Source organism: Elephas maximus, chromosome 8, assembly GCF_024166365.1.
Source record: "Elephas maximus indicus isolate mEleMax1 chromosome 8, mEleMax1 primary haplotype, whole genome shotgun sequence".
Classification (NCBI taxonomy): domain Eukaryota; kingdom Metazoa; phylum Chordata; class Mammalia; order Proboscidea; family Elephantidae; genus Elephas; species Elephas maximus.
In genome coordinates, this window is record NC_064826.1 from 66,278,975 (window position 1) to 66,300,547 (window position 21,573).

General features: G+C 40.1%; 1 protein-coding gene across 1 annotated transcript in view; it reads right to left on the bottom strand.

The window, feature by feature from the left end:
* SLC25A13 (solute carrier family 25 member 13) overlaps positions 1-21,573 on the bottom strand; it is a 240,248-nt gene that overhangs the window by 178,486 nt on the left and 40,189 nt on the right. The window contains exon 3 of the mRNA XM_049893073.1: positions 12,759-12,901. Within this exon, the coding sequence (XP_049749030.1) occupies positions 12,759-12,901 (143 nt within the window). The remainder of the gene's footprint in view (positions 1-12,758; positions 12,902-21,573) is intronic.

Genomic DNA, 21,573 nt, shown 5'->3' on the forward strand with positions numbered 1-21,573 from the left:
CACAGCCTGTGAGCTGGAGCCCTGCTCTCCGACCTGCTGATCTTGGGTTTGCCAGCTTCCTCAGCTGGGTGAATTGGGAGAGGCCTCTATCCTGATCCATGGATTTGGGACATTCCAACCTCTACTATCACGTGAGCTGTTTCCTTGATATAAATCTCTCTCTATATATGTTTACACGCTTTACTGGTTTTGCTTCTCTAGGGAACCCAGCCTAAGACACCCATCATTACTTTCAGAACCACCAGCTCAAATATCAAGACAGTGAAAAAGGCAGATAAAGTCTTAGTATTATTACATCAATAGTTTTTACCTCAAACCCCCCTGAAAGGGTTCTCAAAGAACTCTCCACATTCTTACCAAAGGCCAACTCCTACTCAAAAACAGTGTACCAGAATGTCTTCTTGAGTGCATCATCAATTTTCTCCACTCTCTACAGAATCTTTCCAATCATTACGTTATTATCTATTGATAGTTTGTCAACTCATAGAGACCCCATGTGTGCTGAGTAAAATGGCTTCACAGGATTTTCAAGGCTGTGACCTTTCAGAAGGAGATCTCCAGGCCTGTCTCCTGAACTGCCTCTGGGTAGGTTCGAATCTCCAACCTTTCACCTATAGTCCAGTGCCGTTTGCACCAAAAAAAAAAAAAAAAAATACCAGTTGCCATCCAGTCGATTCCAACTAATAGCAACCCTACAGGACAGAGTAGAACTGTCCCATAGGGTTTCCAAGGCTGTAATCTTTAAGGATGCAGGCTGCCATATCTTTCTCCCCTGGCGTGGCTGGTGGGCTTGAACTGCTGATCTTTCAGTTAGCAGCTTAGGGCCTAACCTCTGTGCCATCAGGGCTCTTTAAGCTGCTATCTAACTACCTTAAAAACAACCACCTTTGATCTTTTCCCCTCTACTAGGGTGCCATTCTTCACACCTTCCCTTTACAGCAAAACTCTGCAAAGAGGCCCTGGATTGGTATGTATGAGCAGAACGGGAAGAGGGGGAGGGGGAGGGGGCTATCTGCACATATGAACCTGAAGTGAAATCAGCACCTAGTCATTAATCAGCCTCTTCTAGAATTAAAAAGAAAAATAAACCCAGGCGCCTGACATTCCTATCTATAGGTTTTCTAATACACCGGCGACATAATACAAACCTTTTTAAAAATTCCTTTTAATTTACTCCTTGCAGACAGTGTCTAGCCACCACATTGCACGCACCCCTCTATGATTTCAGACATCAAATATTAACACAAAGTGAGTAATCCAAAAAGAAAGGGGGTTAATCAGACATCTTGAGAGAAAAGAAAAAAAATAAATAACACTGATTCAATGATAGCTGCTAATGAGGCTTTTTGTTTTGGTAGATTAATTTGGGAGCCTGATGACTAAGAAAAAAATTTAAGCTTCTCAGGTGACGGCTGTTGATTATCAAGTTTTTTTAAATTAAAGAGCTGCTTTTGCTTAATTCTATAGTTTATGAATTTCAGGTGTTAATCTGAAATTTATGTCCACCTTAGCAGTGTAGAAAACCTTTCTCATTAGCAAACTGAAAGACCTTCTCTTATTGATCTTGGATTATACTTGACAGATGATGAGCGGTTCTGGCTGTGAACTGCTGATGTTTAAATACATTACCCTAATACTCTTAAAGCATTGCCAATTGTAAACCTCATTAACTCCCAGCATGTGGCCAGAGCCTGGATTTCATCGCAACAGCCTCACAAAGTGAAAACGGGTATATAAAATCATTTATCATCAACAACATTATTATATCCTCCTTCACCTTTGAAGAATTTAAAAGGCCATTGTTTTTCTCAGAAGGATAAACAGCAAACATGGGAAAGGCAGAGGACACATTTACTTAATACATCCACACATTTTAAAACCCAAGTTTTTTTTTTTTTTTTTTATCTTTGCTTCTTTGACACCTTCTTTCTCAAGCCTCAAAATGGGAACTGCCCTGAAACTGATTCTCTGTACCCGGAACAGAAAGGAATTACTTGCCGATGTTGACTATATTGTTATCATTTTGATTCAATAAACAGAGACAGACAAGGTAGTAAGTTGGACCTGTCAACCCATCACTAACAAACAGGGATTTCTGACATTTCCTCTCTCAAAACACGAGCCAACTTTTGTTCTCACATAGAGTACATAGGTTCCACACTTAAGACAAAAAAAACCTATGTGTGGTAGACTCACACGTAATCCTAGCAAGCCAGCTAGGCACCAGTGCCAGCCAGTGCCCACCCCACACAAACATGGGTCAGTACCCAGCCAAGAGGCCAGGCACTCACCACCTGCAGTTTACTCCTGACCCCATTTAGTCTTAGACCCAGGTAAGAAAGTCGGGTACTAGTTAAGACAGATTTTAGCCCCAAACCAAAAAAACCAAAACTGTTGCCATTGAGTCAATTCTGAATTTAGTCCCAGGCATCTTCTTTTATCTCTAATGATACAGCAATTACTAGCAAAGACAAATAGAAACAAGCTTGCAAAACTCAGAGAGGCATACAAAATTTCATTTTACCTTGTTACTTAAGTTTGCAACAGTAGATAAACTGTATGAACAATGTCTAAAAATTACAGTCAAATAATAGACCAAGCTTCATTGCTGATTTTAAAGGAAAACATAATAATCACAAACAAATCTAAAAGACACATGAAGAAATCAAATCTAACAGCAGAGAATCTGCACTGTGTAGCTACCTATTTCAGTTTCAGCAAGAGCGTCTGGAGGAGTCGCTGGGTGGTGTAAACAGTTAAGCACTCAGCTACTAACCATAAAGGATGGAGGTTCATGTCCACCCAGAGGCACTTTGGAAGAAAGGCCTGGTGATCTTCCAAAAAGTAAGAGCCATGAAAATCCTATGGAGTACAGTTCTACTCTGAAACACATGGGGTCACCATAAGTTGGAATCAACTCAAGGACAACTGGTTGGTTAACAGGGTGTTATGGGTTAAATTGTGTCCCCAAAAATATGTGTTGTAAATCCTAACCACTATACCTCACAAATTGACCAAAAAGCAACATCATGATAAATGGAAAAAATATTAAAGTTGTTAAGGGTTTCAGTTTACTTGGATCCACAATCAACATCCATGGAAGCGGCAGCCAAGAAATCAAATGATGTATTGCATTGGGCAAATCTGCTGCAAAAGACCTCTTTAAAGTGTTGAAAAAACAAAGATGTCACTTTGAGGACTAAGGTGCACCCGACTTAAGCCATGGTATTTTCAATTGCCTCATATGCATGTAAAAGTTAGGCAGTGAATAAGACTGAAGAATTGATGCCTTTGAATTATAGTGTTGGCAAAGAATATTGAATATGCCATGGAGTGCCAGAAGAACAAACAAATCTGTCTTGGAAGAAGCACAGCCAGAATGTTCCCTAGGAGCAAGGGTGGTGAGACCTCATCTTACATACTTTGGACATGTTATAGGCGGGACCACTCCCTGGAGAAGAACATCATGCTTGGTAGAGCCAGTAAAAAGTAGAAGACCCTCTATGAAACGGATTGACTGGCTGAAGCAATGGGCTCAAATATAAGGATTGTGAGGATGGTGCACCAACAGGCAGTGTTTCGTTCTGTTGTACCTAGGATCACTATGAGTCACGGCCAATCGATGGCACCTAATGACAACATACCTGTGCTTCTAATTCCATTTGGAAATGGGTTTTCTTTGTTATTTTAATGAGCTTAGTATAGGATGTGTCTTAAGCCAATCTCTTTTGAGACATATAAGAACAGATTAAGCAAAAAAGCAGAGATGGGGGAAGATAGATGCCATCATGCCACATGACTCAAAGTTTCCTCTCATTTCCCACAAGGAACTTTATAAATCAATGAAGCTGGTCATTGAATTGATTAAAGCAGTGCAATGCAGGGAAATCTAAACACAACTGGCAATTAGAAGGCAAACTGAAGAGTATCAACAGCCAGAAGTCTGCTGAAGCTTGGGTGGGCAGTCTCTCCTTTGGGGAATCATGCCGATTCCTAATTCAAATCATTCATTCTTGAACAGCTTTCCATCGCTCTTCAGACGGAGATCTCCAATCCTTAACAAAAAGTGCAAGGTGCTACATAGTCTGGTCAAGACCTACTTCTCCCACCACTGTGCCCTGAACTTTCTTCTTCTTTGCTCCAGGCACACCAGTCAATGCACTTCAGAATGTGACTAGGGCCTCTGCAACTACTGCTCTCTCTGCCTGCAACGCTTGACCTCTGGTCCCCACCATCCATCCACATCCCAACTCCTACCCCTCTTTCAAATCTCTGCTCAAACGTAACTTATTTGGAAGCCTTCCCTGACCTCCCAGTCTCAGTCTGCATTAAAAATAACAAAAACAGTTGCTGTCAAGTCGATTCCAACTCATGGCAATCCCAAGTGTGTCAGAGTAGACTTGCGCTCCACAGGGTTTTCAATTCCTGATTTTTTGGAAGTAGGCCTTTCCTCCGAAGTACCTGAGTAGACTCAAACCTATAAACTTTCGGGCAGTAGGTAAGTGCTTAACCATTTGCATTACCCAGGAATGCCGGTCTGCATAAAGTCCCCCATTTATTGTTTCTCATCATGTATCTCCTTCATAGCATGGATCATAGTAGCAACTTACACTCATTTGTGATTCTATGATTAATATCTCTCTGCTCTGTTAAATTAGAAGCTCCAAGAGGACCACCCACTCACCATGTTATCGTCAACCCAAAGAACAGTACCAGGCACAGAACCGAGGCTCTTGAATAGCTGCTGAATAACTGACTAGACAGTACTCGGCGAGCAGCTCCCAGATGGGAAGGCTGGCCAAGTCACAACCACATAAATTATTAAATTAGAAAACAGACTGCACCAGAAAAATAGGATTTGTTTACCAACAAGCTGCAAGTGTTTAGGCTATTAACTCCACACAGTGCATGTGTGTGCAACTTCCATGCATGGGCAGATTATCCAATAGGCAAGGCAAGCACGGTGCTTGCCCTGCTTACCAGATCATTCACTACTAATCTGTAGTGAACAATTTCACTACAGATTAGTAAGTAATCACCACAATTGTTCACTACAGATTAGTAAATAAGCCCATGCTTACCTTGCTTACTGGGTCACCTGCTCCTGTCAGGAACTGTAACTTTGAAAAGAGGCTGTAATTCCACAGGACAGTGCTGTGGGGTTGGGAGAGAGATAGATGCCAGTCATACCTGATGTGGTGAAAACTGTTCACTACAGATGATCTAATAAGCAAGGTAAGCACTGTGTTCACCTTGTCCATTGGATAATCCACCCCTGCTTCCATGCCCAGATCCAGCCCACGCCTACACAGATGAGCTTCAGGAAGGGGCCTCATGGGAACAGTTCACAGCAGGGGAAGTCTTGGCCTGGGCGAAGGCAGGAATTTTGTCTTGGGAATCTGGAAAATGTCTTGATCTAGCGAAAACCTGTCAACTGGAAAAGCTTTCCTTCTGGATCAGGCTGGTCTCTGGCCTCAGAAAATTCTTAGCAACTGCAGGCTTTCTAATTTCCCAGGTAAATAACTATGTGAGTGTATTAGTTTCCTAGAGCTGTTACAACAAGTTGCTCCAAACTAGGTGACTTAAAATGACAAAAATTTATTCTATCACAATTCTGGGGGCCAGAAATCTGAAATCAAAGTGTCAGCAGAGCCACACTCCTTCTGGAGGTTCTAGGGGAGAATTCTTCCTTGCTCCTTCTACCTTCTGGCATTCCTTGGCTTGTGGTTACATCACCTCAACCTCTGCCTCTCTAGTTATATCACCTCCTCCTCTTTCCTGTGTTTGAGTGAAATCTCCCTCTGCCTCCATCCTATAAAGACACTTGCGACAGCATACAGGACCCACCAGGATCATCCAGGACAATCTCCTCATTTCAAAATCCTTAATTTAATCATACCTGAAAGACTCTTTTTCTAAATAAGGTAACATTCACGAGTTTCAGGTATTATGATTTGGTATTTTCAGATGGCCATTATTCAACCTATCACAGTAAGTAACCTAGAATTTGAACTAGAGCTTCCATTACCTAACACTACTGGGCTTTCATGAGAGGAGGGGATAAAACCTTCCTGGTAGATTTACCTAAGTTTAGGCAACAAATTGATGTGACACATGGACCAGATACTGGGCTTGACAATGGAGATACTAAAATGTACAAGACTTGGTCCTTGCACTCAAGGAGCCATGGTTCGCAGACCAATACCTGGCTAAAAAGGAGTATTTCAGTTCATCGCGATGGTCACCACGGTTGTTATTATTTTTAAATTCCAAAGTTGTCAATACACAAATAGTTTTTTTCTTTCATATTTTAACAAAGTTATGCACAAAAATCCCTCCGGATGGTCAAGCTGGATGATAGAATCCCAAAAGAGTGCAGCAAGAAGAACACAGTGAAAGGTAGTACTTTCCTATTATTTAGTGTGTGCTGTGTTTCCACGGGCCAATATGTAGCTTCTGTCACCTAATGGTTTCAGGAAACAGTATCAATTTGGGGGGTGATTTGTTCCTTGTATAACTTTGGCAGATGCTACGATTCCAAAGAATAGGAAAGAAAGGGAATATGAAGGTACTGACAATTTTACAACAAATGTATGGTTATAATACCTATTTGTGAAGTAAATATTGAGGGGCTGGGGGGAACAGAGTATGGAAAACAGCATATGAACGTCTTATTAATGAAATTCTATAAGCCAAGGATCTCACAACTGCAGTGGCAATATCAAGAAAAACAACGATGAAAGTATCAGATTTCTTTGTTAATTGTGGATATGTATGTACATTTTTTAAGAGTTAAGTGAAGATGAATCATTAACTCTAATGTAAGAGGCAATCATTAATTTTGTACATAAATATAAATATTCCTTAGTGGCTACCAGATCATTTAAATAATGTAATTTGATATCTATAGCGCAGTGTTGAAGAGCACAGGTCTTGGGCCAACGTATGCTCAAATCCTGGTCCAAGGCTAGCAGCTCGATAAGCTTCTTCAGTTTTCTCAGTACTTTTAGAAAGCATCTTCGTAATACATATGGTAAGCCATAAAATATCTCTACCCTTGGGCCCAGGAATCCCTCTCTTCTAAATTCTTTCTAAAAAAGTAACTAACAAACAGAATGGAAATGAGAATGTTTACACATTTTAATTTTCACCTAAACTTTCACCCAAAATACAATAAAATATTATTAAAAAAAACAGAAGGGCAAAATGTCATATTGAGAGCTAGAAATGAAATAATTCTATAAGCACATGATCAAATAAAGTATTGTTATGAATTAAATTGTATCCCCCCAAAGTGTGTGTTGCAATCTTAACCCCTATACTTGTGGATGCAATCCTGTTTGGAAAAAAGGGTTTTCTTTAATGTTTATTTTTATTGTGTTTTAAGTGAAAGTTTACAAATCAAGTCAGTCCCTCATACAAAAATTTATCTACACCTTGCTATATACTCCTAGTTGCTCTCCCCCTAATGAGACAGCATACTTCTCTCCACCCTGTATTCCTCGTGTCCATTCAGTAGCTTCTGTCCCCCTCTGCCTTCTCATCTCCCCTCCAGACAGGAGCTGCCCACATAGTCTCATGTGTCTACTTGAGCCAAGAAGCTCACTCCTCACCAGTATCATTTTCTATCCTATAGTCCAGTCCAATCCCTGTCTGAAGAGTTGGCTTCGGGAATGGTTCCTGTCATGGGCTAACAAAAGGTCTGGGGACCATGACCTCTGGGGTCCTTCTAGTCTCAGTCAGACCATTAAGTCTGGTCTTTTTATGAGAATTTGAGGTCTGCATCCCACTGCTCTCCTGCTCCATCAGGGATTCTCTGTCGTATTCCCTGTCATCAGTTGTAGCCAGGCACCATATAGTTCTTCTGGTCTCAGGCTGATACAGTCTCTGATTTATGAGGCCTTTTCTGTCTCTTGGGCTCATAATTACCTTGTGTCTTTGGTGTTCTTCACGTTCCTTTGCTCCAGGTGGGTTGAGACCAATTGATGCCTCTTAGATGGCCGCTTGCTAGAGTTTAAGACCAAAAAGGTTTTTCTTTGTTATGCTAATTACATGTTATATCATACCCAAGTAGGGTGGGTTCTAAATCTAATCACTTCTGGGTTATAAAAAGAGCAAAATGGACAAAGTGACTCATGCATACACAGGGGATCATCCATAAGCCAAAGAACGAAGGAATACCCAGGGTACTGAGAAGGAAGGAATCGACATGGTCGATTTGGACTTCTAACTCCAGAACTGTGAGAAAATAAATTTCTGTTCTTTAAAACCACCCACTTGTGATATTTGTGTTATGGCAGCACTACAAAATTAAGACAAGTATGTTACACATTTTGATAGAAATTTGGCATCTGACAGAAAATGACATAGCCATTTAACAGTTAATATGAATAATATATGGAAATATGAAAGTTGATTGATATATTTTAAAAGATTATAAAATAGTGTTATAATTAAAATGAATTAAAAGTATTTAAAAAATCTATGCAGGTTAACAAGTCATGGAAGATACTAAAATACAAAAAAAAGTTGTGTCAAGGTAAAAATACTATGGGTGGTTGCTTTTGCTTTGAAAAATGTGGTTTTTCACTGTTATACTGTTTTTTCAACTGTTTGAAGAAAAAAAAAAGCTAAATCACTGAAAAAGAATCAAGACCATCTAATATTTTCGCTGTCACAGCAAAACACTGATATTTAAAATATTACACAATCTCAAAGAAAATGTCAAGTTATAGAGAGGATTGTAAGATTACGATTTCTTAGGCTGAGTTCTCTAGAGAAGTAAAACTAGTGAAGTGTATATACATATAGAGAGAGATTTGTCTCAAGGAATTGGCTCATGAGGTTGTAGAGACTGGCAAGTCCCAAAGTCCATGGGTCAGGAGTGAGCTTCTCCTAATTCACATGGTTGCAGGGGCTGACAAAGCCAGAATTGGCAGATCAGTCTGTTGGCTCACAGGCCCATAGAACTACTGAATTCCAAAGTCAGCAGGTCAAATGACAAGCTGCCAGCTCAAGCCTCAAAAACCTGAGGTCAGATGATGATGAGCCAGAAACAGGATCCAGAGCAAGCAAGCAGCTTTGCCAGAACGTCCATATATATATATATATATATATATATATATATATATATATATATATATATATATAGGGTAGAGCCCACACCCCCAGGGAAACTCCCCTTAGAACTGTTTGGCTGACCACATCAGATCACATCATGGAGGAGATTAGATCATAAAGTGGAGGATAATTACATCAGATCACAAAATGGAGGATAATTACATAATACTGGGAATCATGGCCTAGACAAGTTGACACATAAACTATCACATGACTCTCTCTCTCTTAGAAGAAGGAACAGCAGATTGGAACACTGGACAGACTTTGGATCCAGACAGGCCTGAGCCTGTCTGGAATAGGCGTCATTTTGAGGCAAATTGTTTAAACTCTGAAAGCCTTAATTGTCTCATCTGCAATACCAGGAAAACAAAGCCAATGCTACAGATTTGTTATAAACTGTTTAAAAAATACATGTTACAGTAGAGTACCACTTAATATAACATAGTAAATATGTAAAATGCATGGTACATACTTGGCATCAAATAAATTTAAAGCTATATTTTTGGAGATTATATGTTAAAAAAAGAAAAAGCATGTGTGTTCATGAGGGTGGGGATGGAATAGGAGGCAAAGTACATTAGAGGGTATTATAATTACATCAAAGAAATGCCTATAAATACATTAATGTAATCAGGAATGAGAATTTTCACCTAAAAAGAGAAAGATAAAGGCAAGGAAAAATCCTTGTTAATGTTAAATTTAAATAGGAAAATCATTATAAACTTTTGATTTGTTTTTTATTTCCCAGCTCCTTCCAAAGAAAAGTCAAACAAACAGTAACATCCTAGTAACAATAAACCAGTGCCCAGCTCTTTATTTCTAAACACCATTTCCCACTAAAAGGAACCAGGGCTTCTTGGAGAAAGGGTGATTTCCAGGTCAGTGTCAGGAAAAATCCAACGTAAGCCTGGACATCTTATTGTGCCAAAAGCCAGGAACATTCAAAGACCGGACAAAAGATCCAGCTTGAGGGAACTTCCACTAACCAAGCTGGGACAATCTGAGCATCCGAGAACACAACAGCAATATATTGTAATACATTGAACTAAAAAATAAGTCCATAAATTTATACTGATATCTACTTCCTTCCCCCTCTCAAAAAAAAATATACGATTGAGAAAGAAAGAAAAGGAGGTAGGGAGAGAACTTTTCTTCACCAAAGAATACGAGCCAATAAATGTTGGAGAAATGATAGAATTAGAAAAATCAGCACTTGTCAAACACCAATAACAATAACTGACTCAAAAAAGGATCATCATGGATGCCAGAACCATTGTGTAAAAGGTTGCTGGGGAACAGGATAACCACATGGTCTAAAAGTATCTTCTCACCGATTATCTGTCGTTATGTTGTTAAAAAAAAAAAAATGTTGTTAGGTGCCATCAAGTCAATTCCGACTCATAACGACCCTGTGTGACAGGGTAAAACTGCCTCATATGGTTTTCTAGGCTATAATCTCTATGGGAGCAGATTGCCAGGTCTTTCTCCTGCAGAGCCACTGGGTAGGTCTGAACTGCCAACCTTCCCGTTTGCAGTTAACTATTGCGCTACCAGGGCTCCATATAGATTATTCACTAATTATAAAACCTAGAAATATATTACCTTAACCAAGTGATCAAACTTAGCATCATCAACACTGGGACAACATCCTGAGGAGACACAATAGGTAGTTACAAGGTACTCCCTAATCTGTATCCAAAAAATTAACATGAATCCAAGCATGAGGAAAAAGTCAAGTTCAGAACATGGAATCTTCAAAAAAAGTAACTGGCCTGGATTTGAAAAGTCAATGTCATGAAGGATCTGTTCTAGATTAGAAGAGACATAACAACTAAATGCAATACAAGAACCTTGACTGGATCCTGGATTTAAAAAGAAAAAAGCAATGAGCCATATGGAATGGTGGATGGGCAGGGAGAATCTGGTAAATAATGAGTATGGGACTGGACGTTAGATATTTGACATGATTGTTAATTTTCCTAAGTATGATAATGGTATGGTAGTTATGTAGGAAATGTTGATATTCTTAGAAGACAAATACTGAAGTATTATAATGTCTGCCCATTTACACTTAAATGGTCCACCCAAGAAAAGGAAATTAGGTGTGCACTTGTTTGTATGCATAGAAAGAGAGCCCAAAGGCAGCAAAATGTTAGCAGCCAATTTAGATGAAGGGTATATACTGGATGTTCAGTGTATTATTCTTTCAACTTTTCTGTAGTTTAAAATACTTTCAAACTATCAGGTTAGAAAAATCTTAACCTCAAACATTCAGTTGGATGACTGATGCTGCATGTGAGCTTGGTCACGATTCCTCTGAATCCTGAGCACAGAAGTATGGAAGTGACCAAATTTCCTCAGAAGAATGTTTGCTAGAAAAGCTTAACTTCTGCTTCAAAGGACTATTGTAAAATATACCTTGCCTCTCCCCACACCATCCAATAGAGGTACTTATGGAAAAGGCCTGCTCACACATTACCTTTCCCTACCAAGCAAAGGATCCCACCTTGGGGTGGAAGATCAAAAACAGAGGTTACAGGATTAAAAAAAAAAAAAAAAAAAAAACCTTCTACCACTGGATTAGAGAGAAGTCATAATCAAGCAATCCTCTAGCAAACTGCAGGAAGAATATTTGCCAATTTCCTCCTCCCCTCCCCTCCCTCCCTCCAAATCTTCAGGGCCTGATTGGCTTTACAGAGGTTTATCTCCATACAGAGGATGACAGGTGCACACAAGAGAAAAGAGAAATGCTGTTGAACACTGAGAGCATTTGCTGTGCATGAAGAGATTTTACTTTGGTTATACAGAACCTATGGCATGGGAAAATCAGGTGCAGGAAGATTCCAACAAACAGAAGAAGCTCCAAGTTAAGAGAATTCCACTGCAGAATGGCATGCAACCACAATCTGTCAAAGGGGGTGCTGGCAGGCAGCAAGAGCAGAAGGTAGGTCTACTACAGTTATGCATAGAGAAGGACAGTTCTAGTAGATCATGCTTAGGTTATTATGGGACATTGGTGTTCATATTAGTTAGAGTTGAGAACATAAAATTCTGCATTTACTGGTAAAAGCCAAGTGCAATGTTTTATAGCTTACTTAGAAAAGACCCATTTTTTCAACATGTAGGCACAAAAGACTGGTAAAAGATAAAAATGCAGAGGCATTTTGCAAAGTATCATATTTAATTCTATATGGCACAGTCTCTTTTCTCACACATGTTTGCAGAGTGCCTTTCTTGAGGATTTGGGGTCATCATAATATTCTGTCTGCTAGATCCGTACCCTTTAATGTGTGGGATTTTAAAGGATATTGGAACAGAGAGAAAGGTTTTAGAAAACTTAAAAGTTCACAGAAGTATGCTTTATAATTACCATTTCTACAGTTGCCTTGAAAAATAACATACACACACTCTAGTATATCTTCACACTATCTCATCATAGTTTTGTTAAACTACGAATAGTTCTTTAAACTAGTCCAAAAAAAATCACATGTAGAATCCTCAACTATGAAATGACCACTGAAGGAAATGTTAAGAGCATTATTTCTAAAATATTTTATTAGTAGCAACAAATGACTTCCTAATCATTAAAAAAGCTTATGGAAAAAAATATTTAATAAAATGATTAAAAATAAACATACCCATCTTTGGTCTGATCCACCACACCACTTACAAGTTCCACAGTCTTTGGATTAGGCTGGTTTTCTCCAAAAATGTTCAAATATCGAGTGACAAAGTCATTGGGCGACATGAAAAATTCACCATTTTTTTCAATACTTGCATACTATTAAAAAGAGAGAGAGAGAGAGGTTATCTTATATTTGATTCTCGAAAGTATACAACTGTGGGATCTATATGTGAAAACGCTGAAAATATTCAAAGAATACAGTGTCAGATATGATAGTGTGCTCTTCATGACAATTACTTCTCCTCACATCCAAGAAAAAATGGGAACTTATTAATTTGGTCCAGTTTGATGTTTACATCAGTGGTTCTCAACTGAGTGCAGTTTTCCCTCTGGGGACATCTGACAATGTCTGAAAACAATTTGGGCTGTCATAATTGCGAGGAGGGGGTTCTGCTGGCATCTAGTGGATAGATGCCAGGGATGCTGCCAAGCATCCCTCAACACACAGGACAGCCCCAACAAAAAAAGAATTATCCGGTCCAAAATGTCAATACTGCCGAGGTTGAGAAACCCTGGTTCCCAATGACTTGTTCTTTAGCAAAGAGACACAGCTTTTTTAAAAAGTAGAATTAATTATGAATCAGGAGGAAAACAATCTAACTCTTTTGTCCCCATTCCTGTTTCAAGGGCATCAATGATACCAGAAAGGATGACAAACAGGCTAAGCTGGAAAGCAAACTATTAACTGCATTGCTTCCTGTGGGCTTTTCAGAACCTGGTATTAATGCTGCTTCAGTTAGTGTCCTCTCCATTCCAGGGCATTATCACACAAAAACGGTAAATAAGGTTTAAGCCTGGGATGCTTCTTCAGTGTTCTTCCAGTCTCGCTTTTAATGTGGTATAGCAGAGCTCCTACACAACAGGTGACGTGCGAATTCCTGCTCCATAAAACTTCGGGGCTGCGAAAGATGCTGAGAAACAGCCTGGGAATCAGCGTTGCCCTCATGAAGCAGTAGAGAGCATCCTGTTCCTGGGGATAGGGGTGAGGACAGTGTGGCTGCAAGAACAGGGCTATCTGGGTGGCACGAATGACCCTGGTGGCCACAGAAGACGGAGTGTGCACAATGAAGTGAGGCTCAATGACAGCATCTCCTGCCCTTCTGTAACCTCTTGTTGTTGTTAGGTGCTGTCAAGTTTATTCAAACTCGTAGTGACCCAAAGTGACAGGGTAGAACTGCCCCATATGGTTTTTTAGGCTTAATCTTTACGGCTTTACAGGAGCCAGGTCTTTCTCCCTCAGAGCCACTGGGTGGGTTCGAACCACCACCATTTCCAAGCACTTAACCATTGTTTAACCATTGTACCACCAGAGCTCCTACTGTAACTCCGTAAACCTACTGCTGTCGAGTTCAGACTCACAGAGTAGTACTGCCTCATAGAGTTTCCAAGGCTATAAATCTTTACGGAAGCAGGCTGCCACATCTTTCTCCTGTGGAGCGGCTGGTGAGTTCAAACCGCCGAACTTTTGGTTAGTAGCCAAGTGCTTAACCACGCCACCAATAGGACTCCTTAGTTAAACCTAATTAAAGATGTTTTAGAAAGTCACTTGTTATTTCTACATTTTAATTCTAATACAGGATAAGCCTCTGCTTGGATACTCAGTAACATCTACTTGGTGCTGTCTCTGTTAGGAGCCCTAGCTTTGGGGTCTCTCAGGCCTGGGCTATGCAGGGCTCTACCTTTAACTGGTTGTGTGAGCATGGGTATGTCACAGACTTTCTGGGCCTCTTAGTTTTCTCATCTGTAAGATGGGGATAACAACATTACCTGCTTCATAAGGTTGATGCTAGAAATAAACAAGACAATTGTGTAATATACTTAGCACAATGCCCTGCACACAATAAGCACTTTATAGATGTTCTATATTATTGTTTTTAATTAACATTTTTTAGCACAGTACAAGAGAAAGGCTCAAAGATGGCCCACTAATCCTACTATTCTTCAGTTTGCATTTAATTCAGCTTATTGGAAACACAAAGAAAGAATATTTTCATTTCCTAACTGAAGCAAAACAAGCCTGAAATTTAAAAGAAATGTCATTGCTAATTACAGCAAGCCTATGATTTAGAGTTATATGTATGTTTGCTTACAGTAGTGAATAATTAACTTATTTAGAAAACATAATTTAACTCTTCTCCTGCCATTAGACATTTACATTATTTCCAGTTTTGGGCATTTTCAATAAAGCTGAAGTAACCAGCTTTGAACATAACATTTCTCCCAATTCCTGGTAATTTTCAAAGGTTAGACTCCTAGAAGAGAAATTGTTGAGTCAAAGGACAGGGACTTTAAGGCTCTTGATACTTATTATCACACTGCTCTCCAGAAAAAATTGTACCAATTTGTACTCCCACCAACGGTGTGTGAACCTGCCCTACCCCCCTTGTCTATCACATTTGTTGCAAGTATTTTTCAGTTTGACATTTTTTATATAACTGAGTCTGTGGATTTTTTCTCCTTTGTGATTTCTTCTATTACTTCTAAGCTTAGAAACCAGTCCTTCCCCCAACTCAAGACTAGATATTCTATCACATTTTCTCTTGGTTTTGTCAAGCGGGTTCATCTTTTTTCTTTAAATTTTAATACACTGAAAATTTATTTGAAAATATAGTTTGGGTTGAGGATCCTCCAACTTTAATTTTTTCCCACCTACTCATGTGGTTGGCTGCTAACTGAAAGGTATTGAGTCCAAGTCAACCCAGAGGTGGCTCGGAAGAAAGGCTTGACAATCTACTTCCAAAAAATGAGCCACTGAAAACTCTACGGAGCACAGTTCTACTCTGACACACATGGGCTGCCATGAATTGGGGCTGACATAGCTTGATGGCAACTGGTTTAACTGGTACCTGTAAATATGACCCAGTCTGGAAACAACTGTTTTATGTTAATGAGGCCACACCAGAGCAGGGAGGATCCTAAACCTAATCACTTCTGAGCTATAAAAAGGGGAAAACAGACAGAGACACAGATGGGGGGAGGGGGGATGGAAGAAGACAAAGGACGGAGACAGATGCAGCTACCTGCCAAGGCCCAGGAACTCCAGGGACTGTTGGAGGTACTAGAAGCTGATATAGACAAGGAAGGACCTCCCCTAAAGCTATGCTCTGAATTCAGACTTTTAGCCTCCTGAACTATGAGAAAATAAATTCATATTCTTTAAATCCACCCACTTGTGGCATTTCTCTTATGGCGGCACTAGGTGACTAGGGCATCATCCATCAATCCAACAAGGCCACTTCTAGGAATTTATCCCAAGAAAATAATGCTAGACCTATGCAAAAATGTAGACACAAGGGTACTTATTACGCTGTTATCCTGATAGCAAAGCAGAGGAGACAACTAAACAATAGGGCCTAATTAAATAAAACAACCATATATTGGAATATCATATAGCATAAAAAATACTGTAGAAATTCACTCAATTATAGGAAAAGGTATTCATAATAGATGAGGGGGAAAATTTGATACAAAATAGTATTGTTTTTTCCTGTTAAGAAAAAATACATATATATATACACACACATACAAAAACACATACACGCAGAGAAAGAGAAAAAAAAATACCTATATAATATAAACATAAACATACACACAAACTGGGATTACAAGTTATGGTTCTTTTTATATATCTGCCTTCTAAATTTTCATCAATAAAAATTAACTGATTTTGCCTACAAAAGTTAAAACAGAAATTATACCTTTGTTGACAAAGAACAATCACTGAAATCCAAGTGTAATTCGCAATGGGATTTTGTGATGTGCCCCACTTCCCTCGTCTGGCCTTTTTATCCAGTTTCCCCTCGGATCTCCCAGATCTTTCCCCACAAGCATTTAGTTACTTCAGGCTCTGTATTTCTAAACAGCACCCATCACCTCCTTTCCTCTCCCTTGAGCTATGGGTCTCCTTGATATCCCCATTCTTGATGTTGACACCTCACTGCACCAAGGCTATGCATGTGCCTGTGATCATATTTACTCCCTGTTCTTTCTCATCCATTACACTAGATCAGTCATTTTCATCAAATAGCTCTTCAAAGTATCTCCTGTCCATTCTCCATTCCTCCTGCTGCCACAAGCTTAACTCAAATCCATAGGGCCTAACATCAGGATTGTTCCCAATGCTGCCCAATTCGTTGCCTGGCTGTGCCAGCCAAATCTCAAACCCATCCTCCCCTGGCACTACTAGATTACTCAGAAAACCTTCAATGGCTTCCTATTGTTTAGCAGAAATACCCAACTTCCAATTACCTTTCTAATTTTGTCGCCCACGCCCTCTAGTACTTGGCAGAATCCTTGGCACAGAGTTGTATTTAAACAAGCGTTTGAAGAATGAACAAGATTCCCTCAACCTGGAGAGGCTGTTTACTCCAAGCCCATCTCCAGGCCTTCCCTTACAAGGTCCTCTTCCTCTGTGCCACTCCAACTCCCGCTCATCCTCTCCACATAGCCCTCCCTGACTGCTCCCTCCTTCCATTTCCTGTGCCATCTGCTTTAACCATACTTGCAGACTCTGCATATGCGAAGTTAGGTTCTTTTTCACCTGCTGCATGCCTGTAAAACTGGTCTCCTTATAAAATCTTAACTCCTTTAAGTCAGTGATTGCTTATACTTCTGCACATACCACTCACTGCAGAGTTTCACGGTGTTTCATCTAAACTGTAAGCACTCAATAAACACCAAGAGCATTAGGGAACAAAAAATACATATCAACGTTTAGAGCAGAAACAAAATTGACTACCTAGACTTCAGCTTCCACATTCAGATATAACATTACCTGCTGCTTATCACAAAGACAGCCTGCACTATAAAACTGAACTTAGCTTGGTATATTTTATATCACTACCTACCATTCTAGTACCATCACCCAAGGCTTTATGCTCTAAGCCACCCTAAGTCACTACTAGCTATTCCCCCCACACACCTCATACTCTAACCGCTCTTTGCCTTTGCACATGCTGTGTTCTTTGCCTGGAATGATGCTCCCTTTGTCAGAAAACCCTCCTCTACCATGTCCATCTGATAAGTATCTACTCATCTTCAAGCCCAGGTCAAACATAACTTTAACGGCCCCTCCCTAGGAAGATTAAATTACTCCCACAGTATATTCCTGCTAACCAATGCTATATAATATTTATTCAATCACAGCATGGCTTTTATTTTTACACTTATATATACACACAGAGTGACGCATTTAAGGGCATAAGCCATGATTTATGCATCTTTATATCCTCAACGCTTAACACTGTACCTAATTATAAAAAACAAAAACAAACCCATTGCCAACTAGTCAACTCTGACTCATAGCGACTCTACAGGACAGAGTAGACCTGCCCCATAGGGTTTCCAAGGAGCGCCTAGTGGATTCGAACTGCCAACCTTTTGGTTAGCAGCCATAGCTCTTAACCACTATGCCACCAGGGTTTCCACCTAATATATAGTGGGGAGGGGGACACAACCCACCGCCTACTGCCAGCGACCTTACAGGACACAGCAGAACTGCCCTGTAAGGTTTCCAAGGAATGGCTGGTGGATTCGAACTGCTAACCTCTTGGTTAGCAGCCAAAAGCCTAACCACTGTGCCACCAGGGCTCCTTAAAAAAAAAAAGTCAATTGATCTTAACTCTTCTCAAAAATATAAAAAGCCAGAACTTGGCCTGCTTCTGCCTTCCTGGGTCTCTTCTTTCCTTATCTACCTCAGTTCCTGTGGCTCTCTCTGATGTCCACAGCTGAACCAACTCCCCTGTACCTGCATATCTGGTGAGAAGGGTATATCAAAACTCCTCTCCAGCTGGCCCACGCTACAGAAGAATTATTTCTTTAACCAATTTTGCAGAGTAGAAGGTTGGAATAGCTCACATGGCATTTTTATTAGGAAGAAAATCAAATCAGGAAAAACTTACAGAAAATCAGCAAAGCAGACACATTTACAGAGTGCTTACTGCTGATCCAGACTTAACTAAACAGCCCAGCCAGGATGGAGACATGCCTGGCCCAGTCCCCATGGCGCCTCATTCCCCATTCTTCCCCTCACCTCAACACCCTCTGAGGTAGATGGTAAACAAGAGATCCTCATAGGCTAAGCCAGAGGGGATTTGTGTAGGTACCACACTATTCAGACCTGGTGAGATCACTAGAACCTCTGCCAGATTCACAATCCCTTCCAGAAACTGCTCATCACTTTTTTTTTCAGGTATGCCCTCCCTTCCCCCAACATCCCCTCAGACATCAAGTCTTTATAGAAGTCTTACTCAAAAACCACATAGGCCCAACCATCCCAGGGTTGGTTTGTGGTCCCAAAGATTCCACCCCCAGCCTTCAGACCAGTTATACAGAAACCCAACAGGTGGCTGTCCAGAACTCTGCAAGGAATTATGGCCCTCTCTGTGTCTATATGACCAGTAAGACTAGTTCCCTGCAAAGGCCTGCCTGCTACTGGGAGGGCATGTAGCCACTGGCAAAGATACATTGTTCCAAACTAAGATCCTAACCTAGCCTCACCAGCTGCCATGCATCCTCAAGAGGTGGACATAGTCTTTAATTGGTGCCTCTCCAGTGGATTACACCAACAGACTAGTGAGTATCAGAGCTGCACCTCGATTGGGACACCTTCTGAGTTGTTCCCATTTCCCGTCAGAAGGATGCCCACAACTCTTGCCTGTTTAGAAAACAGAAGTAACAGACAGGTCCTGGGTTCAAAGAATGATCATGACTTTGCCAGGTCAAGTTAATGAGCTTTATCTATTTCTCTAGGTTCTCTGGCAACCCATTTGCGTGTTCTTCTGTAAGCAGTCTTCTGGAATTATATGATTAGAATTTCACAGTATCAACAGGCCTTAAATACATATGCTAAAAAACCTCTTCAGTTCCACACACACACTCCGTCTCAATCATACTGGGCCCAACAAGTATAGCAATAGACATTATTCTAGGTAAGAACCAATACTAGTCTAGGTAAGAACCAAATGTTTTCCTTTCTGGACTCTCATTATTCAGAATCCTTTTCTACTTTAGAATCTCTATATATTGTCCCTTCTGGGCTACAAAAAAAAGAAAAAAGTTATAAAGAATCCTGCTTTTTTACAGCCTTTTTAACAAATGGTGCTGGCATAACTGGATATCCATCTGCAAAAAAATTAAACAAGACCCATACCTCACTCCATACACAAAAACAAGCTCAAAATGGATCAAAGACCTAAATATAAAATCTAAAACGATAAAGATCACGGAAGAAAAAATAGGGACAATACTAGGAGCCCAAAACATGGCAAAAACTGTATATAAAACATTACTAACAATGCAGAAGAAAAACTAGATAACTGGGAGCTCCTAAAAATCAAACACCTATGCTCACCCAAAGACTTCACCAAAAGAGTAAAAAGACTACCTACAGACTGGGAAAAAGTTTTTCGCTATGACATTTCTGATCAGTGCCTGATCTCTAAAATCTACATGATACTGCAAAAACTCAACTACAAAAAGACAAATAACCCAACTACAAAATGGGCAAAAGATATGAATAGACACTTCACTAAAGAAGACATTCAGGTAGCTAACAGAAACATGAGGAAATGTTCACGATTATTAGCCATTAGAGAAACGCAGATCAGAACTACAATGGGATTTCATCTCACTCCAACAAGGCTGGCATTAATCCAAAAAACACAAAAGAATAAATGTTGGAGAGGCTGTGGAGAGACTGGAACACTTCTACACTGCTGGTGGGAATGTCAAATGGTACAACCACTTTGGAAATCAATTTGGCGCTTCCTTAAAAAGCTAGACATAGAACTACCATACAATCCAGCAATCCCACTCCTTGGAATATACCCTAGAGAAATAAGAGCCCTTACATGAACAAATATATGCACACCCATGTTTACTGCAGCACTGATTACAATAGCAAAAAGATGGAAGCAATCAAGGTGCCCATCAACGGATGAATGGATAAATAAATTATGGTATATTCATACAATGGAATACTATGCATTGATAAAGAACAGCAATGAATCTGTGAAACATTCGTAACATGGAGGAACCTGGAACACATTATGCTAGTGAAATTAGTCAGTTGCAAAAGGATAGATATTGTATAAGACAACTGTTAAAAGAACTTGTGAAACAGTTTAAACTGAGAAGAAAATATTCTTTTGTGGTTATGAGAAGGGGGAGGGAGGGACGGTGGAAGAGAGGTATTCACTAATTAGATAGTAGATAAGAACTATTTTAGGTGAAGGGAAAGACAACATGTAATACAGGGGAGGTCAGCACAACTGGACTAAACCAAAAGCAAAGAAGTTTTCTGAATAAACTGAATGCTTCGAAGGCCAGTGTAGTAGCAGGGGCAGGGGTTTGGGGACCATGATTTCAGGGGACATCTAAGTCAATTGGCATAATAAAATCTATTAAGAAAACATTCTGCATCCCACTTTGAAGAGTGGAGTCTGGGGTCTTAAATGCTAGCAAGTGGCCATCTAAGATGCATCAATTGGTCTCAACCCACCTGGGTCAAAGGAAAATGAAGAACACCAAGGACAAAAGGTAATTATGAGCCCAAAAGACAGACAGGGCCACATGAACCAGAGACTACATCAGCCTAAGACCAGAAGAACTAGATGGTGCCCGGCTACAGCCGATGATTGCCCTGACAGGGAACACAACAGAGAACCCCTGAGGGAGCAGGAGAGCAGTAGGATGCAGACCCCAAATTCTCATAAAAGACCAGACTTAATGGTCTGACTGAGACTAGAAGGACCCCAGTGGTCATGGCC